The sequence below is a fragment of the Salvelinus fontinalis genome, chromosome 21 (genome assembly GCF_029448725.1).
Source record: "Salvelinus fontinalis isolate EN_2023a chromosome 21, ASM2944872v1, whole genome shotgun sequence".
Taxonomy (NCBI): Eukaryota; Metazoa; Chordata; class Actinopteri; order Salmoniformes; family Salmonidae; genus Salvelinus; species Salvelinus fontinalis.
This window is the reverse complement of record NC_074685.1, coordinates 34533670-34553497: the sequence shown is the minus strand read 5'-3', so window position 1 is coordinate 34553497 and position 19828 is coordinate 34533670. Positions and strand designations below refer to the sequence as shown.

General features: G+C 43.6%; 1 protein-coding gene and 1 pseudogene across 2 annotated transcripts in view; one reads left to right on the top strand and one right to left on the bottom strand.

Moving 5' to 3' along the window:
* The first annotated feature begins 2678 nt into the window (after positions 1-2678).
* LOC129818789 (transmembrane protein 150C-like) lies at positions 2679-6278 on the top strand (annotated as a pseudogene).
* A 914-nt stretch (positions 6279-7192) lies between these two features.
* Positions 7193-19828, bottom strand: part of enoph1 (enolase-phosphatase 1) — a 30357-nt gene continuing 17721 nt past the window's right edge. For both annotated transcript variants that reach the window (XM_055875019.1, XM_055875018.1), the window contains exons 3-6: positions 15942-16144; positions 11331-11463; positions 9842-9965; positions 7193-8084 (exon numbers count right to left, since the gene is read on the bottom strand). In XM_055875019.1, the coding sequence (XP_055730994.1) occupies positions 7945-8084; positions 9842-9965; positions 11331-11463; positions 15942-16144 (600 nt within the window). In that variant the 3' untranslated portion in view covers positions 7193-7944. The remainder of the gene's footprint in view (positions 8085-9841; positions 9966-11330; positions 11464-15941; positions 16145-19828) is intronic.

The window sequence follows — 19828 nt, the reverse complement described above, 5'->3', positions numbered from 1 at the left end:
TTTGGTCATTGACTGCAGGAAAGGGCTACATAGGGTTAGGTGTAGGGTTAGTGGACAAGAAGTTAGGGTTATGTCTAGGGCTAGGGTTGAGACAAAATGTAGAGATGAAGCAAAAGTTTAGGGTCAGGGTTGAAGCATAAGGTTTGAGCAAGTAGTAGATATGAAGCTAGGGTTAGGGTTGATGTAAACTAAAGTAGCAGGCGTTTAATAAATGCCTAAGCGAGGTTGAATATAGGGGAAAAGGAAGCTAGGTTGAATATACTACATCCCTGAAAACTGTCTGCCTGTCTATCTGTCGGTGTCTGTCTGTCTGTGCATTTTTCACCAATTTATCCATTGCAGCTGTATCACCCAACTTTTTTGACTGGAATGCAATGTATTGACTTGTGCGCGAATACCCTCGATGCATATTTATGTGTCAAATATCCTGTCTGTGGAGGAGGGAGAGGAAAAGAGAGATGAGAAGATGGGGAGGGAGGGAAAGAAGGAGAGAGAATGGAGGGGGGAGTAAGGAGAGAGAGAAGGGGGAGAAAGGGAGAGGGTGAAGGAGGGAGGGGGGAAGAGAAAGAAGGGAGGGGAGAGAGTCAACAGACAGAGGTGGGAGAGAGATGGGAGGGGAGGTAGGAGAAAGAAAGAGAGATAAAAGAGAGGGAGGGAGAGAAAGGAGGAGGGCGAGAGAGAGAAAGGGGGAGAGGGTGGAGGGGGTGTAAGAAGGGGAAGGGAGAGTAGAGGAGATAGAAAGAGATGGAGGCAAAGAGAAGGAGATAGAACGAGTGTATGTAGAGGTGTGTGTATTGACATAACCATCAATTGGTTGACGCTCATCTTTTCCCATTGAATGCAATGTACTGAGATAAGTGTCAACCTTGTGACACTTATTTTCCCATTGAATGCAATGTACTGAGATAAGCGTCAATCTTGTGACCCTTATTTTCCCATTGAATGCAATGTACTGAGATAAGCGTCAATCTTGTGACCCTTATTTTCCCAATGAATGCAATGTACTGAGATAAGCGTCAATCTTGTGACCCTTATTTTCCCATTGAATGCAAAGTATTCATCTAGTGTGTCAATAGGTTGACACTCATTTTTTACCCATTGACTGCAAATTATTGCTGAGCGATTAACCAAAATGTAGGTTATTTTTTCAGTTTTTAAACAACTCATTTTTCCCCCTGTGACCTGCCCCGTTTTTTCTAGAGATAAATCAGATCAAGTCCGAACTGTGCGATGTAGTACGGAGTTGTATTTTCCTACAGGCCAATTTTATACACTGCTCAAAAAAATAAAGGGAACACTTAAACAACACAATGTAACTCCAAGTCAATCACACTTCTGTGAAATCAAACTGTCCACTTAGGAAGCAACACTGATTGACAATAAATTTCACATGCTGTTGTGCAAATGGAATAGACAAAAGGTGGAAATTATAGGCAATTAGCAAGACACCCCCCAAAACAGGAGTGATTCTGCAGGTGGTGACCACAGACCACTTCTCAGTTCCTATGCTTCCTGGCTGATGTTTTGGTCACTTTTGAATGCTGGCGGTGCTCTCACTCTAGTGGTAGCATGAGACGGAGTCTACAACCCACACAAGTGGCTCAGGTAGTGCAGTTCATCCAGGATGGCACATCAATGCGAACTGTGGCAAAAAGGTTTGCTGTGTCTGTCAGCGTAGTGTCCAGAGCATGCAGGCGCTACCAGGAGACAGGCCAGTACATCAGGAGACGTGGAGGAGGCCGTAGGAGGGCAACAACCCAGCAGCAGGACCGCTACCTCTGTCTTTGTGCAAGGAGGTGCACTGCCAAAGCCCTGCAAAATGACCTCCAGCAGGCCACAAATGTGCATGTGTCAGCATATGGTCTCACAAGGGGTCTGAGGATCTCATCTCGGTACCTAATGGCAGTCAGGCTACCTCTGGCGAGCACATGGAGGGCTGTGCGGCCCCACAAAGAAATTCCACCCCACATCATGACTGACCCATCGCCAAACCGGTCATGCTGGAGGATGTTGGAGGCAGCAGAACGTTCTCCACGGCGTCTCCAGACTCTGTCACGTCTGTCACATGTGCTCATGTGCTCAGTGTGAACCTGCTTTCATCTGTGAAGAGCACAGGGCGCCAGTGGCGAATTTGCCAATCTTGGTGTTCTCTGGCAAATGCCAAACATCCTGCACGGTGTTGGGCTGTAAGCACAATCCCCACCTGTGGACGTAGGGCCCTCATACCACCCTCATGGAGTCTGTTTCTGACCGTTTGAGCAGACACATGCACATTTGTGGCCTGCTGGAGGTCATTTTGCAGGGCGCTGGCAGTGCACCTCCTTGCACAAAGGCGGAGGTGGCGGTCCTGCTGCTGGGTTGTTGCCCTCCTACGGCCTCCTCCACATCTCCTGATGTACTGGCCTGTCTCCTGGTAGCGCCTCCATGCTCTGGACACTACGCTGACAGACACAGCAAACCTTTTTGCCACAGCTCGCATTGATGTGCCATCCTGGATGAACTGCACTACCTGAGCCACTTGTGTGGGTTGTAGACTCCGTCTCATGCTACCACTAGAGTGAGAGCACCGCCAGCATTCAAAAGTGACCAAAACATCAGCCAGGAAGCATAGGAACTGAGAAGTGGTCTGTGATCACCACCTGCAGAATCACTCCTTTTATGGGGGTGTCTTGCTAATTGCCTATAATTTCCACCTTTTGTCTATTCCATTTGCACAACAGCATGTGAAATTTATTGTCACTCAGTGTTGCTTCCTAAGTGGACAGTTTGATTTCGCAGAAGTGTGATTGACTTGGAGTTACATTGTGTTGTTCAAGTGTTCCCTTTATTTTTTTGAGCAGTATACATAGTTTAACGCAGAAAACATGGTAATTAACTACAATGACCATAATCCATTAGGCGCCGGTCTGTGTGCGGCACACCGGAGAGGGAGAGAAGAGACAGAAGACGCACATTCGAGAGGGATAGAGAGCAGTTGCTTCGGGAGGTATCTCTACCTGAAAATACATGATTTAAGTGACTGATAGTTGGTATACAGCAGTCATGAAACTATACATTATTTACCTTGAAGAACTTCTAAAATAGTGATTTTGTCAGACAGCAGCTCTATAGAGATGAGATGACTTGCGCAACAACTGAAATATTTTATCAAAGTAAAGTAATGTGAAAAGATAGTTAATAAGTGATAAGCGGTAATGGGCAGTCACTACCATCATGGGACTTTTATTAATTGTTTTATTCTGTGTTACAGCATTCAACCCACATAATGCATAGTGCATTTAATGTTTCTTTTTTAATAATCGAACCGACCTCAAAAAGCACTAATCGCTCCGTACTACTGTAAATGTATTGACATAAGCGCCTATCCTGTGACACACATCTTTTCCCATTGGATGCAATGTATTGACATCACAGGATGTTGTTGGCAATTTAATTGGGGAGAATGGGCTTGTGGCAATGACTGGAGCAGAATCAGTGGAATGGCATCAAATACACCAAACACACGGTTTCCAGGTGTTTGATGCCATTCCATCTGCTCCGTTCCGGACATGGTTATGAGCCATTCATAATTTTTCTCACTGGGGTCTATGACTGATAACAAAAACTGCGTGTTTCAGTCAAATATGAAATGAGAAGACATAATATAAATCCAACAGGCGCCGGCTGACAACGAGGTATTTCACGTTTGTGGCTGGCGATTAAACAGAGACCGATAATATTGGGATTGGTGAAGCCAGTTAGTGAAGGTATCTTCCAGGTTCAGGTTGTAGGGAACAATAAAAGAAAACACTTGTCTGGGAAATTGAACTGTTGTCACTCACCTACATGTGAAGCTGTCTCTGTTGTGGAAGCATCATGTCAGAAATGACATAACAGCATATTGACAGGGTGTTAAATTCCAATTCCCAGCACTAGAATAGAAAGCGTTGCATGTTAGCTACGTCGTATTTATTCAAGGCTATGCCCGAGAATGTCAGTTAATTCAAGGTTATTATAAGTGCAATCATTTATGACTGCCTTATGAGAACTAATTATTGTAGCAGCTAGCAGGCTATTGGAGTAGACTACTAGCCCTAGCAGTTCAGTCCTCTTCAATTGAAGCCTACTCCGGGAAGAGGTGACTGCAGTCTTTTACGTTGTAAAATTCAGAGAACGCATCATTGTGTTTCTCTTTTGTAGATCTGACTTTGATGTGGTCTCATTATTCGGAAGTGTGGCATCTGAACATCATTCCTGTGCTTCTATTTTGAGTTACAGTAATTCCCTCAAACACACACAACACAACTCAGGATAGGTTCTACCCGCTTTGCCTCAGTTGGTTCTAAAACCGTCTTACCTCCTTCATTTCCTGTCTTACCGTTGACAGACAGTGGAGAAGTTTGAAACTGTCTTTGTATACAGGAGACACCATGAGGAAGTGCAGTCCCTGGACGTTTCTCCCTGCCATGTACTCTCTCTTCACAGCTGCTGGACTCTGGGTCGTGTAAGTACACGTTTTTTTAAACACGATGTTTTTGCTATCTCACACACCATTTGGCTTTACAGCTGTGTGTGTGTGACATTAACAAAATGGTTCTCATTGGTTGCAGGTATTTCATAGCTATTGAAGATGAGAAGATAACACGTATGAGTTCAGAATACAAGTAAGGACTATTAATAACGTAGCAATATGTTATTCCAATTATGACCACACACCAGTTTCTAAATATTACATGTATTTTTTTCACAGGCGATCTGGCCCTAAATCCCCTCCATTTATAAGGTACAGTACACACACCCTATACTAGTACCAACCTTACTGGTTACTAATCTTTACCTAGGTTTTGTGATTCCTGTCAATACAATTGTATCTTTCTCTCTCCCACCATCTTCCCCCTCTCTCTCAGCTTTGCAGGCAATGCTCCCCCGGCCAGTTGTGTATTTAGCCAGGTCATGAACCTGGCTGCCTTCGTAGGTAAGACTGATGCATGTTCTTCTGTGTATCTCCTGTATGAACATGGAAACATAGTCAACATTGACCACTGAACCAAAAATAAATGGCAGGACAGAGACACTAATAGAAACAACGGGATGCACATTATACAATGGGGAAGTGCTGTCTATTGCTTGGCATGCATTTAGTCAGTAGTTCCAATGGCAGACCATGTAGTGCTCATTACAAACAGTTGTTGAGGATGTTAGTATCGAGTTAGAACAAAAGCCTGCACATCCTGTGGGTTCCCAGGACCAGGAATGAAATGGTTAGAGACCACCAGACCAGAGATAGATCCCTTATGGGTCTATCATTGGTGTCCTCAGATACCTGCAGCTGAAGCCCCAGGTCCACAAACCCTGGCTCAACATCAGCAGTCTGGTGGCCCTGTCCCTGGCCTGCTTCGGCATGACACTGGTGTGAAACTTCCAGGTAGGAGTCACTGACCCTGTCCTACACTTCCCCCTAACTCCTAGACTGTCAATGGCCTACTGACACAACTCCTAGCCCCTACCGCCCAGACCCAAGACAATTGGGAACCACTGATAAAATAGCCAAAAACCTCAACCTGGTTTGCAGTGATAATCAGATGTTTGCCAGAGGTTGTAGGGTCACAGTAAACATAAAACAGATAAGAGCCATGTCTGTTTTGTCTTTGGTCCAGTTGTCAAATGACGAGGAGCTCCACAACATTGGGACGTCCATGACGTTTGGCTTGGGAACGCTGTTCTGCTGGGTTCAATCTGTCATCACCCTGAAGGTCAACCTTAGGAACGAGGGTCGGAGGGCAGGCATCCCTCGCTTTCTGCTGTCTGGGGCCCTCACCGCCTGCATGCTTTTTTGTATCCTTCCTCTGGCTTGCACCAGGGACTAACCCTCGTCACTTAGCAGACGCTTTTACAAAGTTACTTGCGACAGTTAGTATAATATTATGGGTATCTGGGCTGGATACAGCTGTAGAGGTGGAAACCTTGCTTTCACTTATTCAACAGTTCGATCAGTGTTTACCTCGAAGGAAGCTAGGAATTTGATGTTTTGTATAGTGTTTGTTTGATACTTAACTCCCCTGGTTCAGAAGCGTCTTCCCATCCATGCGGCGCGAGCGCAGTGGGCGCTGGTCATGTTCTTTCTGAGCTTCCTCCGCAACCTTTGCCATCGAGTTCAGACACTGCCACTTTGAGATCGTCTGTACCGACAACCGCGACCCGACTCTCAGCCTGTCAGAAACCTTCTCAGAGGTGTCCGAGTACCAGTCAGACCAGCTATAGAGCTTTGGAGTACTACAAAAAACGGTTAAGTTGCCTGTGGTGGGGGTGGGGGGGGGGGGGGGGGGGGTTACAAATGAACATGAAGTCTTTAGGGGGTCAAGGGCTCCAGTGGGTCTCTGTGAGTTAGTCAACCACTACTGCATGTCTGAACGTAATAACCAGTGAATGACTGTCTACTACTACTGTACGTCGAGGTGATCTTTCAAAAGCAACAAACTCTTTCCATAAGCAACCTTTGTCATCTCCTCAGCCGGGGTGTTCACTAAAAGATGCTAAACGATTCCATTGAAGATATGAACATGGTTGTTTATCATGTAGCTGTGAGTTGTAGGAGAACTCATGTCTCAGATGAATAATGACACCCTACCTCACTGACTTTCAGATGAATGTAGCAAAGTCCTCAAAATGTGGGAGTCATCACCCTCTCCCATTTGATTCTACCAAACTTCCTCTACCGACATAAGGTTTTCTGCTGTGTTCACTCTCTTTCCTGTCTACCTCTATTTTCAACCTGACTTAAGACAGACCGTTTGTGAGGAAGTCTCAGCCTCTGAAGATTAGTACAGTAGTAATACTTTTTTAGGTCATCACCCAGGTACAATGATGCCATTCTGAACCATCACTGTTGCGCCCATTAAACAAGTCATGGGAATCTTTTTCAGTGTTCTCTCCATTGCATGTGATTTAGTACAACAATTGGCTTTGTCATTCGAGCATAACTGACACATGCATCTCAGTGTTGTACTGCTGTTTGTTAGAACATTAAATGATTTTACATAATAAAACCTGTCTTTGCATTCTGATTAATGCACTGTACAGGATTGGGCTATACTCAACATGTTTCAAAATGTGACTCACAATGGAAACAAACAGTACAGAAATGTAATACTCAAACTTCCAAGTTCAATCAGCATGATTTTGAACCACATTAGTTAAATACAAATAAAGTGAACAACTTAAATATGGTTTTTATTTAAAATGCTTAAAAAAGGCGAAAGAAACCCTGGGAGGTCCCTTAAAATGTGCAGTCTGCAGACTGGTACGACTCTTGGTGCCCACCCGGTGTGTAGCCTAGATACCCGACTGTTTCTGTGTTCAACAACGCTACACTGTTACCTGGCTAAGACAACGACATGTTGGCTAGAGCAGAAACAGACTGACACCCAGGCTCCCCTTTTAGTGCGCTCCCAAAATCCTTGGATCAATGGCCGACCCTCCCATTCCCCTTGGACAAACAGTTCTTATGAGAGTGGCCCGGTTCAATTTCGGTTAGTAGCTTCTTCCCATAGCCCACTCCGCTTCAGTCTGTAAGGACCAGATAGGAGAAAGCAATAGCTCCACCTGGCTCTCCAATAGGCTTAAAAAGGAGCGTCAATCGCTTTGCTTTTACCATTCCAGTTCTTTGATAAGACCCAAGGGGCACCAGGTGCTAGGGGAAGAGGCTAGGGAACATGATTGAACGGGGCTAGTGAGGAAGTGTTCTCCCTCTCTCTAGCGGTGTTCCGATTTTCTCCCAAGTGTACGCTCATTACTCCCCCTCATGCATTTAAAAACAAAAAGATGTTAGATATATGGCGAAACCTCCCATGCGTACACTTATCCAGTACCTTTACATCCACAAGGGGGGGGGGGGGGGGGTCAATGAGTGCACACTGAGGAGGAAAAGGGCAGAATTCGAACGGCAGCATCTCTCCCCCTCCAGTGTTAAACGCCGCCCGTCACTTCTAGTTGGCTGAAAGTTGTAATGAGGTTATAGTGTGACCTCTCCTCCTCCGTCAGCTCCATGTTCCCCGGCCGCACCACCACCGCCACGTTCACACCCGCATCCTCCGCTGCCTTAGCCTCTGCAGGGAAGAACAAAAACACAAATATCCTCCTCTCGATCATGTTCCCTGAGTCACACTAGGATCCCAGTACAGCATGCTCACCCAAGTCCCAGTAACGGTGTAACAGAGGCACTAACCCTTGGTTGTAAGCTAAGCTAACAACAAAGGAAGGTAGAACATTAAGGTGATTGTGGGGCCAACCTGAGGTAGCCGTGTGGCTCTCCATGCGATGGCATCTGCTTCCCCTCAGGGTAGGGTGACCACATTTAAAAATACCCAAATCGATGAGTTTGAGGGACATTCGCACCCCTCCATTAATGTAGCCCATTGAATATCATTATACAAAACGCATCCTCCAACTGCAACGTCTGCCTATGAAATTAGTATTTGTAATACCCTCAAAACACCAAGTCAGGCTACCTAATATCTAAAATGGACAATTCACGTTTTATGGTGAAATATCCAAACTGCATGCCAATCCTTTGATCTCAAATCGGTTTCATGGGAATATTCATTTAGATCGTCTTGAATTACTGTTTCGTGAGAAAATGAGAAAAGATGGTATTACACTATATAAGCCTTCGTTTTCCCCCCCAATCAAAATCCCATTCTGCCTTGTGGCGCACGCTGTGGAGTTTTGACCACATTGGATTTATTTTAATTTTAAATGTACTATTCAGCTAACCATTCTAAAATCTCAAGAAATTAGTAACAGTAACGTTATACTATGCTATTATATTTGGTTATATAGAATACTAATTCAACCGTGTGATCTTCCGAGACATTGATATACATGTCAGCTTTGATCCAACTTGACTAGATGAGCACCACTAAGAAGTGGCGGCGTGACACTGCTCCTGCAGCACTACACCCCTTCTCCCGCAAGCCTCTTTTGGTGAAAAAAAAGAAAAAAAAGAAAAAAGACACCACATGTGGCTTGTTTTATGAAAATCTGGGAATGTGTGGCCAAGGAAACATTTCTGGTTGGTCTCAGAGAATGTATAACAGTTAGGAAGGTAGACTTAAAAACGGGATTGAGTGAAGTAATAGAAAATATGATGAATGAGCAACTAATCAGCATAGAGCCTCACTAGTTTGACGAAGTCACCTTATAGCCCATCTTTCAGTCTAATACGGCTGTGGACTTACTCTTCATCAGCTTTTTTAAAGTAAGTAGGCCTAACTGTCCTCTCTGAGTTTAGCTGGAATTTAGCCCGAAAGGATTTGAGAAATGTCATTGGTTGACATTGGCCTGTGTCTCGTCTTGCACAGAATATTAGATCTCAACAACGATTGGAGAAGTGTTCAACACCCCTGTACCAAATCCTAATGATATAGGCCTACATCTTCCATAAGCCTAACTGCAAGAGACCGGTTCGAATGAAAAACAGGACAAATGTTTAAAAAAACTTTTAAAAAATTAAATTTGATTGAATTTGTTCTGCACTAAAGCAGGGCTAGCTACATGGCTTCAGTTATCAAAATATGGTAAACATATCATCTTCCTTCATGTTACCCAGTAGGTTATTGAGAACATGCGTGTCCATAAAACAGTCCATAACATAGGAAAATAAGCAGCATATGTACTTGTCTAATGCAGGCTGGGTTGTTGTAGTTCAGGACAAGCCCTTTGACAAATTCCACTGTGTAATTCAGAGTCATAGCTAAGTTTGGCAAAGCTTCTGAGGCTGATCCTGCTAGGTAGACAGGCTCTGGTCCAAACAACATGTAAAGAGCATTCACCATTGAACTCATTTGCCTGCTACAACACTTACCCCGTGTGATATCTGTCAGGAACATGATTTCCTCAGACAGGCAGCCCATTCTCTCTGCAATTCTCTCATAGCTCTTACTTTCTACTTTAGCGCCTATGTTGGTGTCGAAGTGGCCATCAAATAGCTGAAAGGATAGAGACAATCTGAAGTTAGCTGGGAGTAGGACTACAAAATTCCGGTAAATTTCCCCAAAATGCCAATGTTTTCCAGAAATCCTGGTTGGAGGATTCCCCGATTTCCTGCTTATTCCCTCCTGATTCAAGGAATCTTCCAACTGGGATTTCTGGAAAAACTGGATATTTTGGGAAAAATCACTGGAATTTTGCAACTCTAGCCAGGAGTGTATTACAATTAGGGATGTGACAAATTGACAATTTTCCTTAACGTTTAAACTGTTATTTTCTCTCTCGATTAATATTTAAAAAAAAATTGCGTGTGAATTCACAAAGCAAAATATTGTGCTGCATATGACTGCTAGGGGGAAATGCAGTTCCATCTACCGCAGTCATGGCTACTCCGTTCCCTTATCCCAGTGCTTTCAGGTCTGTTGTTGGGGGGCCTGCGCTGCTGCCAGCACCAGGTTGGGTCTCACAGTGCGTCCCTTTCAGATGGTTAAGCATTGCACCTGTACTACAATTACTGTAGGCCTACCTCAATCCACAGCGCAAAGTTTGAATTTCACCACCTTCTCATAGCATTGCAATAGAGGACGCTGCTGTCGCTTGGCTTTCTCTGCCATTTTTCCCAATGATGATGACGTAGTGGTGGAGAGTCGACTCCAAAATAATCAATTCCTTGACAGCTTGCACTTTCAATTCCTATTTCTGAGTGTCAAGACTCAGTATTTTTGGAACGGAGGAGACTGATTTGTTGCCGTACCCTACTTCCGAGAACACAAAACACCCGCATCTTTCATAGCAAGCTAGCAAGGGAAAGAGAGGAGAGGGGCACAGTATAGGCAGGTCAGCCACTAGGCAGACAGTCAGAACCGTGCACTTGGCCTAGCTATAGGTAATTAAAACCTGTATCTCGGAACTTTAGTAAAGCAGGGCCTATCATCAATGAACAGGCTAGGATATTCTACACACAACAGACCGAAGACAAAACAAACTCGCATCATTAGCAAAGAGAAGGAGGTGAGCCAGGGGAGGGGGCAGAAAGAACCGTGCACATGTGTCTTGGTAACCTGTATCTCACATATTCACTAAAGTTCCTCTTCCTGCCTGGTTTTATTTAAAATTACACAAATTTCCCCAGGCCTTTATAGCCTATCGTCTAGTTAGGCTATAACACAGAAAATAAAAATTGTGATAACTGCACTGTGATTCTAATTTTGTGAGACCGCCGCACCCCCCACACACATCGCTTTTTCGGTTGACTTTTTCTAAACGTTAACAATCCCAACTGCGTTTAAATATTCACACCCCTAATTACAATGAACCAGAGAGATGTGTGTTCTACACAGTTTATAAAGAGAAGAGTTCCTTACATCTAGGACGTCTCCCTCTACAGAGTATCCAAACAGTAGTTTCTGGGCTTCCACGCTGCCAGAGGAGTAGATATAGACCTTCAGGCCCTGCCGTCTCCACCTCCTGATGGATGGAACCACGTCCTGGTACACCCTGGTTCACACACACACATATATTAGTAATACTGTCTGGATAAGTCAACAGGACTCCAGACAATGATGGTTTGAAGGTGACATTTGGAAGAAATGCAGCAGTACAATAGGACTTGATCCTCTCACAGGCGGTTTAGAAACCATTAATACCACTACATAAGACTAAACAACCTGTAGATCTACATTCCTGCAGGGGGGGGGGGGGGGGGGGAATCATATATTGCAATCTGTGCATACAGTTGTGGCCAAATATTTTGGCACCCTTGCACTTCCCTTAAATAATTCCCCATTTCTTCTAAAATAAGTTGACCTGGAAAATAAACCAACGACATATGGCAACGTAGTATAGAGCGTATCCACACATCATTTTACATAAAATTATGGGCTCGTTCAGTTCAAAAGTGTTGCACCGTTTCCAAATGACAGGCTGGCAAGAATCTATCCAAATTTCAACCACAAGTGTGTGATTCAGCGACTGTTTTGGTCATGCCAATCTCTGAGCGGCTTTTTGGGACCCTATCTGAGACATTTTCACATACATGTAACAAAACAGTTGACCCCAATCTGCTCACTGCCATTATTCATCTACCATCTTTAAAATGTGTAATGTTACCACCCATCAATAGTATTTGCCTCACTTCTCACTCGCAGTCTTACTATCTTTATCATGCTGCTGCTCCCTCTATGCTCTTTACCTGACTCCCCTTTCAAAGAGGTCTAGAAATGTACACGTTTTGTGCTCTTGTAGTAAGCAATCACTCCCTTATTACACACTACAAATTATCTAAAACTGGGCTAATAACTCACTAACTAGCAAAGGATTTAAACAAAATGTGCACACATGGCTACATGCAGCACTCGCTTTAATCTCAAAACAAGCTCATCTACAAAACAAGCTCATGCTGTAAACATGTAAATGGCACAGATCCATATATGGCAATGTTCTACTTGCACAGATCCATATATGGCAATGGTCTAATTGCATAGATCCATATATGGCAATGTCCTACTTGCATAGAGGCCTACTGCAGCTCTGATTGGTTATGCCGCACCGGTCTGTGTACACTAGAGTACGGGCGGAGTCGTGCATGTCAATGCAATAGAATCCTACTCTGTGTTCTGCCTAGAATACAATCGTTTGCATAGTTTTTCGGTATGTTGCATTGAACGTGGCTAATATTGTGTTGATTCTATCATTTTCCACAGTAAAGGGAAACGTTGATAGTGTTAACAGGGAAAACTCTAGAACATTGGTCACCAACCTTTGAGTCAAAATACAAGCCAAAATCTACCACTTTTTATTTAAACATGACTTTAAAAAAAACATAACCCTATGCAACATTAACTAATTAAAAACAGAACTGTAGCAATGAGGTTTGTGCAGCAAGTTATACATTATCACCGCATATTAGCTTTGCTTGAATTGCCCTGCCAATGCATTGTTGGTCAGGTCATTTTTAGGCTATATGATCACACCAGTAATAGATCGGTTGTTGTATTACTTGTGAAGCACAGCTGAGTGAGCATACATTTAAATCATTTGCTTTTTATAAAAAAAAATATTGGGCTGATGGGGCCTGCATCTGATGGTCAGTCAGTGGCGGGCGAGAGCATTAGACTGAGGGTCCACCTCTCAACATCTCTCCGCTGACACTGACCAAAAACGGAAACAGTCTTCCAGCTGATGGCGAGACTCGAGTCGCACCACATCATTTTTTACCTCATGCACAAATTCAAGTTGTTACTCCTATGAACAGAGGAAGTGAAATATTCCTTGAGCCGCTAATAATAACAACGCAAGCCTATAGATACATTTTTCTACTCATACATTTCTGCTGCAGTGCTCGTTGTAGCGCTGAGTGCAAATAGGAAGAGCGCACATTTTATGTCTTATAAAATTGTTGAATACAAAGTGTTGACAGTGCCGAGTAAGAACTTAAAACATGAACTCACTCATAAAAACAGCAGCTCTTTGCTGTATTCGTTGACAGTCTCTCTCTAGTCATGGTTTTAAACATTTTGAAATCTCACTGTAGCAACTTTTCTGTAGCTTTCTTTTATGTCTGCTACGTTACTGCAGACACGGCAATCTGAGCCATCCGATTGGCCAGCGTTAGGCCTATAGTGCACTTGATTTGCTCTCTGGGCCCGCCGGGAAGGCAGAGTTTGTACCTTCAGACACATGAAATGGTTCAACTTAGCCTCTGATTGGTGTCGGTGTGTTGGATGCTGGGGCGAGTATATGCACCCCTCCGGGTCCTTGGGACCGAGCTTGGGGGACGCTGTCGTAGGCCAAACATGGTAAGAGGCATTTTTAAAATGTCAGCATTGGTGTTGTAATTACCATTGTTATTACTTATTGCCATTTTTTTTGTGTGCCATTTTTGTATGATGCCTTGGTGGGGTGGGTGAGGAATATATTATTGTCAATGTCTTAATTTGAAAAATGTAAAAATAAAGTATATATTTTTTTTTAAATACAATAACTTTGGATCTCCACACCTTTTTACTGGAATTTTAACATTGCAAAACTAATTAAAATTGTTATTTAAAACAAGTGGCATGGACAAAATGATTGACACTCCGGCCAAGATAACTGCCGACAAATCCTTCTTGCAGACATCAATGGGATAGCTGCACCTTTAAAACTGGCAATTTGGCACTCGTCAGTAGCAAAGCAACCCCACAGCAAACATTGGTGAGGTTCGATAATGATTGTAGGGAGGGTGTTCTTTTCTTTGAATGCTTAAATTTGGTCATTGGTAAACATAGGAAGACCCCACTGCTGAAGGAGACAAGAAAGCCGAATTGAACTTCTCAAAAACCCAACTAAACAAGCCTAAATCCTAGGAAACTGTTCTGTGGATCATTGAAACAAAATTAGAGATCTTTGGCTATACAGATCAATGACGACCAAATGAAGTGTTCAATGAAAATAACATCCTCCCTACAATCAAACATGGGGGAGATTTGATAATGCTGTGGGGTTGCTTGCTGGGACTCCCTAAAAACACACCACTTTGATACAGCTACAACCGGAAGCGGCTTTTCATAGCAGGTTAGGAGAGCATTTTCGCTAACCTCATCCTAATTCTCCTAACCTGCTGCGGAAGTCACTTCCGGTCGTAGCTGTATCAAAGTGGCGTGTTTTTAGGGATTCTCTTGCTTGGCTACCTCTGGTACTGGGGGCCTTGAATGTGCGCAATGCATCATGAAATGAGCAGATTATCAGGTGTTTGGAGTCTAATGTTCAACCCAGTGTGAAAAAACCTGGGTCTCCATTGAAGGTTGTGGTTCTTACAGCATGACAACTCCAAACACACATCAAAAAGCACTAAGTAATGATTCAAGAAAACGCTGAACTGTTCTGGAGTGGCCAGCGAAGAGATGTAAATCCCATCCAAAACCTATGGTGAGATCTGAAAACAGCAGTTGGTCGAGGGAACCCCTCAAACATGAAAGAATTATAGCAGTTTGCTGCTGAAGAGTGGCCCAAATTGCCAGTAGAAAGGTACAGCAAGCTCATTGATGGCCATAAGAACCAAAGGCTGTGAATGTCTGTAACTAACAAGTTTGCCAAAAGGCACCTAATAAGTCACACCATGAGAAACAAGATTCTCATGATGAAACCAAGATTGAACTCCTTGGCCTCAATGCCAAGCGTCACATCTGGAGGAAACCTGGCACCATCCCTACAGCAATGCATGCTGGTGGCAGCATCATGTTGTGGGGATGTTTTCCAGCGGCAGGGACTGGGAGACTAGTCAGGATCGAGGCAAAGACGAACGGAACTAAATATTGAGAGGTCCTTGATGAAAACCTGAGTGCTCAGGACCACAGACTGGGGTGAAGGTTCACCTTACAATAGGACAACCCGAAGCACACAGCCATGACAACGCAGGAGTGTACTTGAGTGGCCCACCCAGAGCCCGGACTTGAACCCGATCGAACATCTCTGGAGAGAACTGAAAATAGTTGTGCAAGCAACGCTCCCCATCCAACCTGACAAAGCTTGAGATAATCTGCAGAGAAACTCACCAAATACAGGTGTGCCAAGCTTGTAGCGTCATACCCAAGAATACTCGAGGCTGTAATCGCTGCCAAAGGTGCTTCAACAAAGTAGTGAGTAAAGAGTGAATACTGACGTAAATGTGATTTCCATATTTTGTTTGTTGATAAATTAGCAAAAACTTCTAAAAACCTGTTTTTGCTTTGTCATTATGGGGTACTGTGTGTCGATTGATGAGGGGGAAAAAACGACTTAATCAATTTTAGAATAAGGTTGTAACGTTACAAAATGTGGAAAAAGTCAAGGGGTCTGAATACTTTCCGAAGGCACTGTATTTGGCAGGAACTGTATCTCTGTCTTATGTTAACCATGAAATGATGTCTATGGGATATTTGCACTAAAATCGATTTAGGATTCATCCCTCATACAGTACCCTCAGTGCAATAGAAGGAAAACTTCTGGCTACTTACTCGCCTTTGATTCTCCCAGCAGCGTAGGCCGCCCTCCACATGTGTCCCTGCAGCTGTTTCAGGGCCGTGGTCTTCCTGTCCGAAGCCATCTGCCACAGCACGTTGTCCACCACCTCCCTGATGGCTTTCTCCTCGTCCGTGTGCCCAGACTGGTCCAGGGCGTGCTGCGCACATGCTCTGTTCAGACGCAGGTCCTCCTCAACCTAACATGATGAAAGGGTCAGCACAGGGTCAAGGGTTAATCAGGGTCATGCTCATTAGGGAGCAGGGTTGGAATTAACCATCGACAACTCTTGGGGTTATCCAACGTTGAAGACAGACAGCTCTTGGCCGACAGGAAACTGTTAATTCCAGTAAATGAGATATTATGGTAGCCGCCACGCTATTATGAGAACTTATCACTGTTCTGCATTTTGCAAATCAATAAGCTCATTGGAGGAGGAGAACTCATTAGCTCCATTCACAGACCTCCTGTCTGCATCCCTTATTGAAGAACCCAATGTTAAAGAATTTATTGTAGTCAAGTGTTTCTCGGATGTAGATAGCTTTCCATGAATTATGTCAGTGTTCCTCAACCCCCCCTTGTTCTGGTCCGTCAAATGACCGATCTAGTCAGATTTCAAGTGGTAGTTTTGATCTAAAGCAGTCAAGTGGTCCTCAAAGGAGTTCAACCACCCTAGTTTGCCAGTCCCTCCCTGGTGTAATAAAAACAAACAAAGAGCTTCCTGCAGTAGGTCTGCTATACTTAAGCAGCCAGTGAACGTGAGTGCAGCTCTGAACGCTCGTCTCATCGCTTGCACTCATGTCATCCCATCTGACAGGATGCAGGGCACTTAAGGCCGGCAGCTAATCAAATACACCCATTAATCCATGACCTACATAGCTAAACTCAGGAAAAAAAGAAACATCCCTTTTTCAGGACCCTGTCTTTCAAAGATAATTTGGAAAAATCCAAATAACGTCATAGATCATTGTAAGGGGTTTAAACACTGTTTCCCATGCTTGTTCAATTAACCATAAACAACTAATGAACATGCACATGTGGAACGGTCGTTAAGACACTAACAGAGGCAATTAAGGTCATAGTTATGAAAACTTAGGACACAAAAGAGGTTTTTCTACTAGAGGTCGACCGATTATGATTTTTCAACGCCGATACTGATTATAGGAGGACCAAAAAAAAAGCGATACCGATTATTGGAGGACCAAAATAGCCCGATACCGATTAAATCAGCTGATTTTAAATTGTCATTATTACAAATAAAAATTACAACAATACTGAATGAACACTTACTTTAACACATCAATAAAATCAATTTAGCCTCAAATAAATAATGAAACATGTTCAATTTGCTTTAAATAATGCAAAAACGAAGTGTTGGAGAAGAAAGTAAAAGTGCAATATGTGCCATGTAAAAAAAGCTAACGTTTAAGTTCCTTGCTCAGAACATGAGAACATATGAAAGCTGGTGGTTCCTTTTAACATGAGTCTTCAATATTCCCAGGTAAGAAGTTTTAGGTTGTAGTTCTTATAGGAATTATAGGACTATTTCTCTCTATACGATTTTGTACGATTTTTTATTTCATATATCTTTGACTATTGGATGTTCTTATAGGCACTTTAGTATTGCCAGTGTAACAGTATAGCTTTCCGTCCCTCTCCTCGCTCCTACCTGGGCTTGAACCAGGAACACATCGACAACAGCCACCCTCGAAGCAGCGTTACCCATGCAGAGCAAGGGGAACTTCTCCAAGTCTCAGAGCGAGTGATGTTTGAAACGCTATTAGCGCGCACCCCGCTAATTAGCTAGCAATTTCACATCGGTTACACCAGCCTAATCTCGGGAGTTGATAGGCTTGAAGTCATAAACAGCGCAATAGCTGCTGGCAAACGCACGAAAGTGCTGTTTGAATGAATGCTTACGAGCCTGCTGCTGCATACCATCGCTCAGTCAGACTGCTCTATCAAATTATAGACTTAATTATAATAAACACACAGAAATACGAGCCTTTGGTCATTAAAATGGTCAAATCTGGAAACTATAATTTAGAAAACAAGACGTTTATTCTTTCAGTGAAATAAGGAAACGTTACGTATTTTATCTAACAGATGGCATCCCTAAGTCTAAATATTGCTGTTACATTGTACAACCTTCAATGTAATAATTATCATAATTCATAATTATGTACAATTCTGGCAAATTAATTACGGCCTATGTTAGGAATAAATGGTCTTCACACAGTTCGCAACGAGCCAGGTGGCCCAAACTGCTGCATATACCCTGACTGCTTGCACGGAACGCAAGAGAAGTGACACAATTTCCCTAATTATAAGAAATTCATGTTAGCAGGCAATATTAACTAAATATGCAGGTTTAAAAATATATACTTGTGTATTGATTTTAAAGAAACGCATTGATGTTTATGGTTAGGTACATTGGTGGAACGACAGTGCTTTCTTCACAAATGCGCTTGTTAAATCGTCGAAGTAGGCGCATCGATTATATGCAATTCCTTATATGCAATTCCATTCCTAGGCCGTCATTAAAAATAAGAATGTGTTCTTAACTGACTTGCCTAGTTAAATAAAGGTTATAAAAAATAAAAAATACTTCAAAAAAATAATACGTTTCCAAAAATACCAATTACCGATTGTTATGAAAACTTTAAAAATCGTCCCTAATTAAAATCGGCCATTCCGATTAAATCGGTCGACCTATACTTTCTACTGACTCTGAAAAACACCAAAAGAAAGATGCCCAGGGTCCCTGCTCACCTGCGTGAGAGAGAGGCCGAGAGAGGCCGAGAGAGGCCGAGAGAGGCCGAGAGAGGCCGAGAGAGGCCGAGAGAGGCCGAGAGAGGCCGAGAGAGGCCGAGAGGCTAGACTAAGGGCTTGTAGGCCTGTTGTAAGGCAGGTCCTCACCAGACATCACCGGCAACAACGTCGCCTATGGGCACAAACCCACCGTCGCTGGACTAGACAGGACAGGCAAAAAGTGCTCTTCACTGACAGGTCACGTTTTTTCCCCCACCAGGGGTGATGGTCGGATTTACCTTTATCGTAGAGGAATGAGCGTTACACAGAGGCCTGTACTCCGGAGCGGGATCAATTTGGAGGTGGAGGGTCCGTCATGGTCTGGGGCGGTGTGTCACAGCATGATCGGACTGAGCTGGTTGTCATTGCAGGCAATTTCAATGCTGTGCGTTACAGGGAAGACACCCTCTTCCCTCATGTGGTACCCTTCCTGCAGGCTCATCCTGACATGACCCTCCAGCATGACAATGCCACCAGCCATACTGCTTGTTCTGTGCGTGATTTCCTGGAAGACAGGAATGTCAGTGTTCTGTCATGTCCAGCAAAGAGACCGGATCTCAATCCCATTGAGCACGTCTGGGACCTGTTGGATCGGAGGGTGAAGGCTTGGGCCATTCCCCCCAGAAATGTCCGGGAACTTGCAGGTGCCTTGTTGGAAGACTGGGGTAACATCTCACAGCAAGAACTGGCAAATCTGGTGCAGTCCATGAGGAGGAGATGCACTGCAGTACTTAATGCAGCTGGTGGCCACACTAGATACCGACTGTTACTTTTGATTTTGACCCCCCCTTTGTTCAGTGACACATTATTCAATTTCTGTTAGTCACATGTCTGTGGAACTTGTTCAGTTTCTCAGTTGTTGAATCCTATGTTCATACAAATATTTACACATGTTAAGTTTGCTGAAAATAACCGCAGTTGACAGTGAGAGGATGTTTATTTTTTTTGCTGAGTTTATATATTTGGGCTAAACCCAAACCCACTGTAGACACCCAACTCTGAATTGCCGATTCATTTAATGTACTAATCTGATGCATACCACATAAGCAATCATTAACAGGCTCAACAAAGA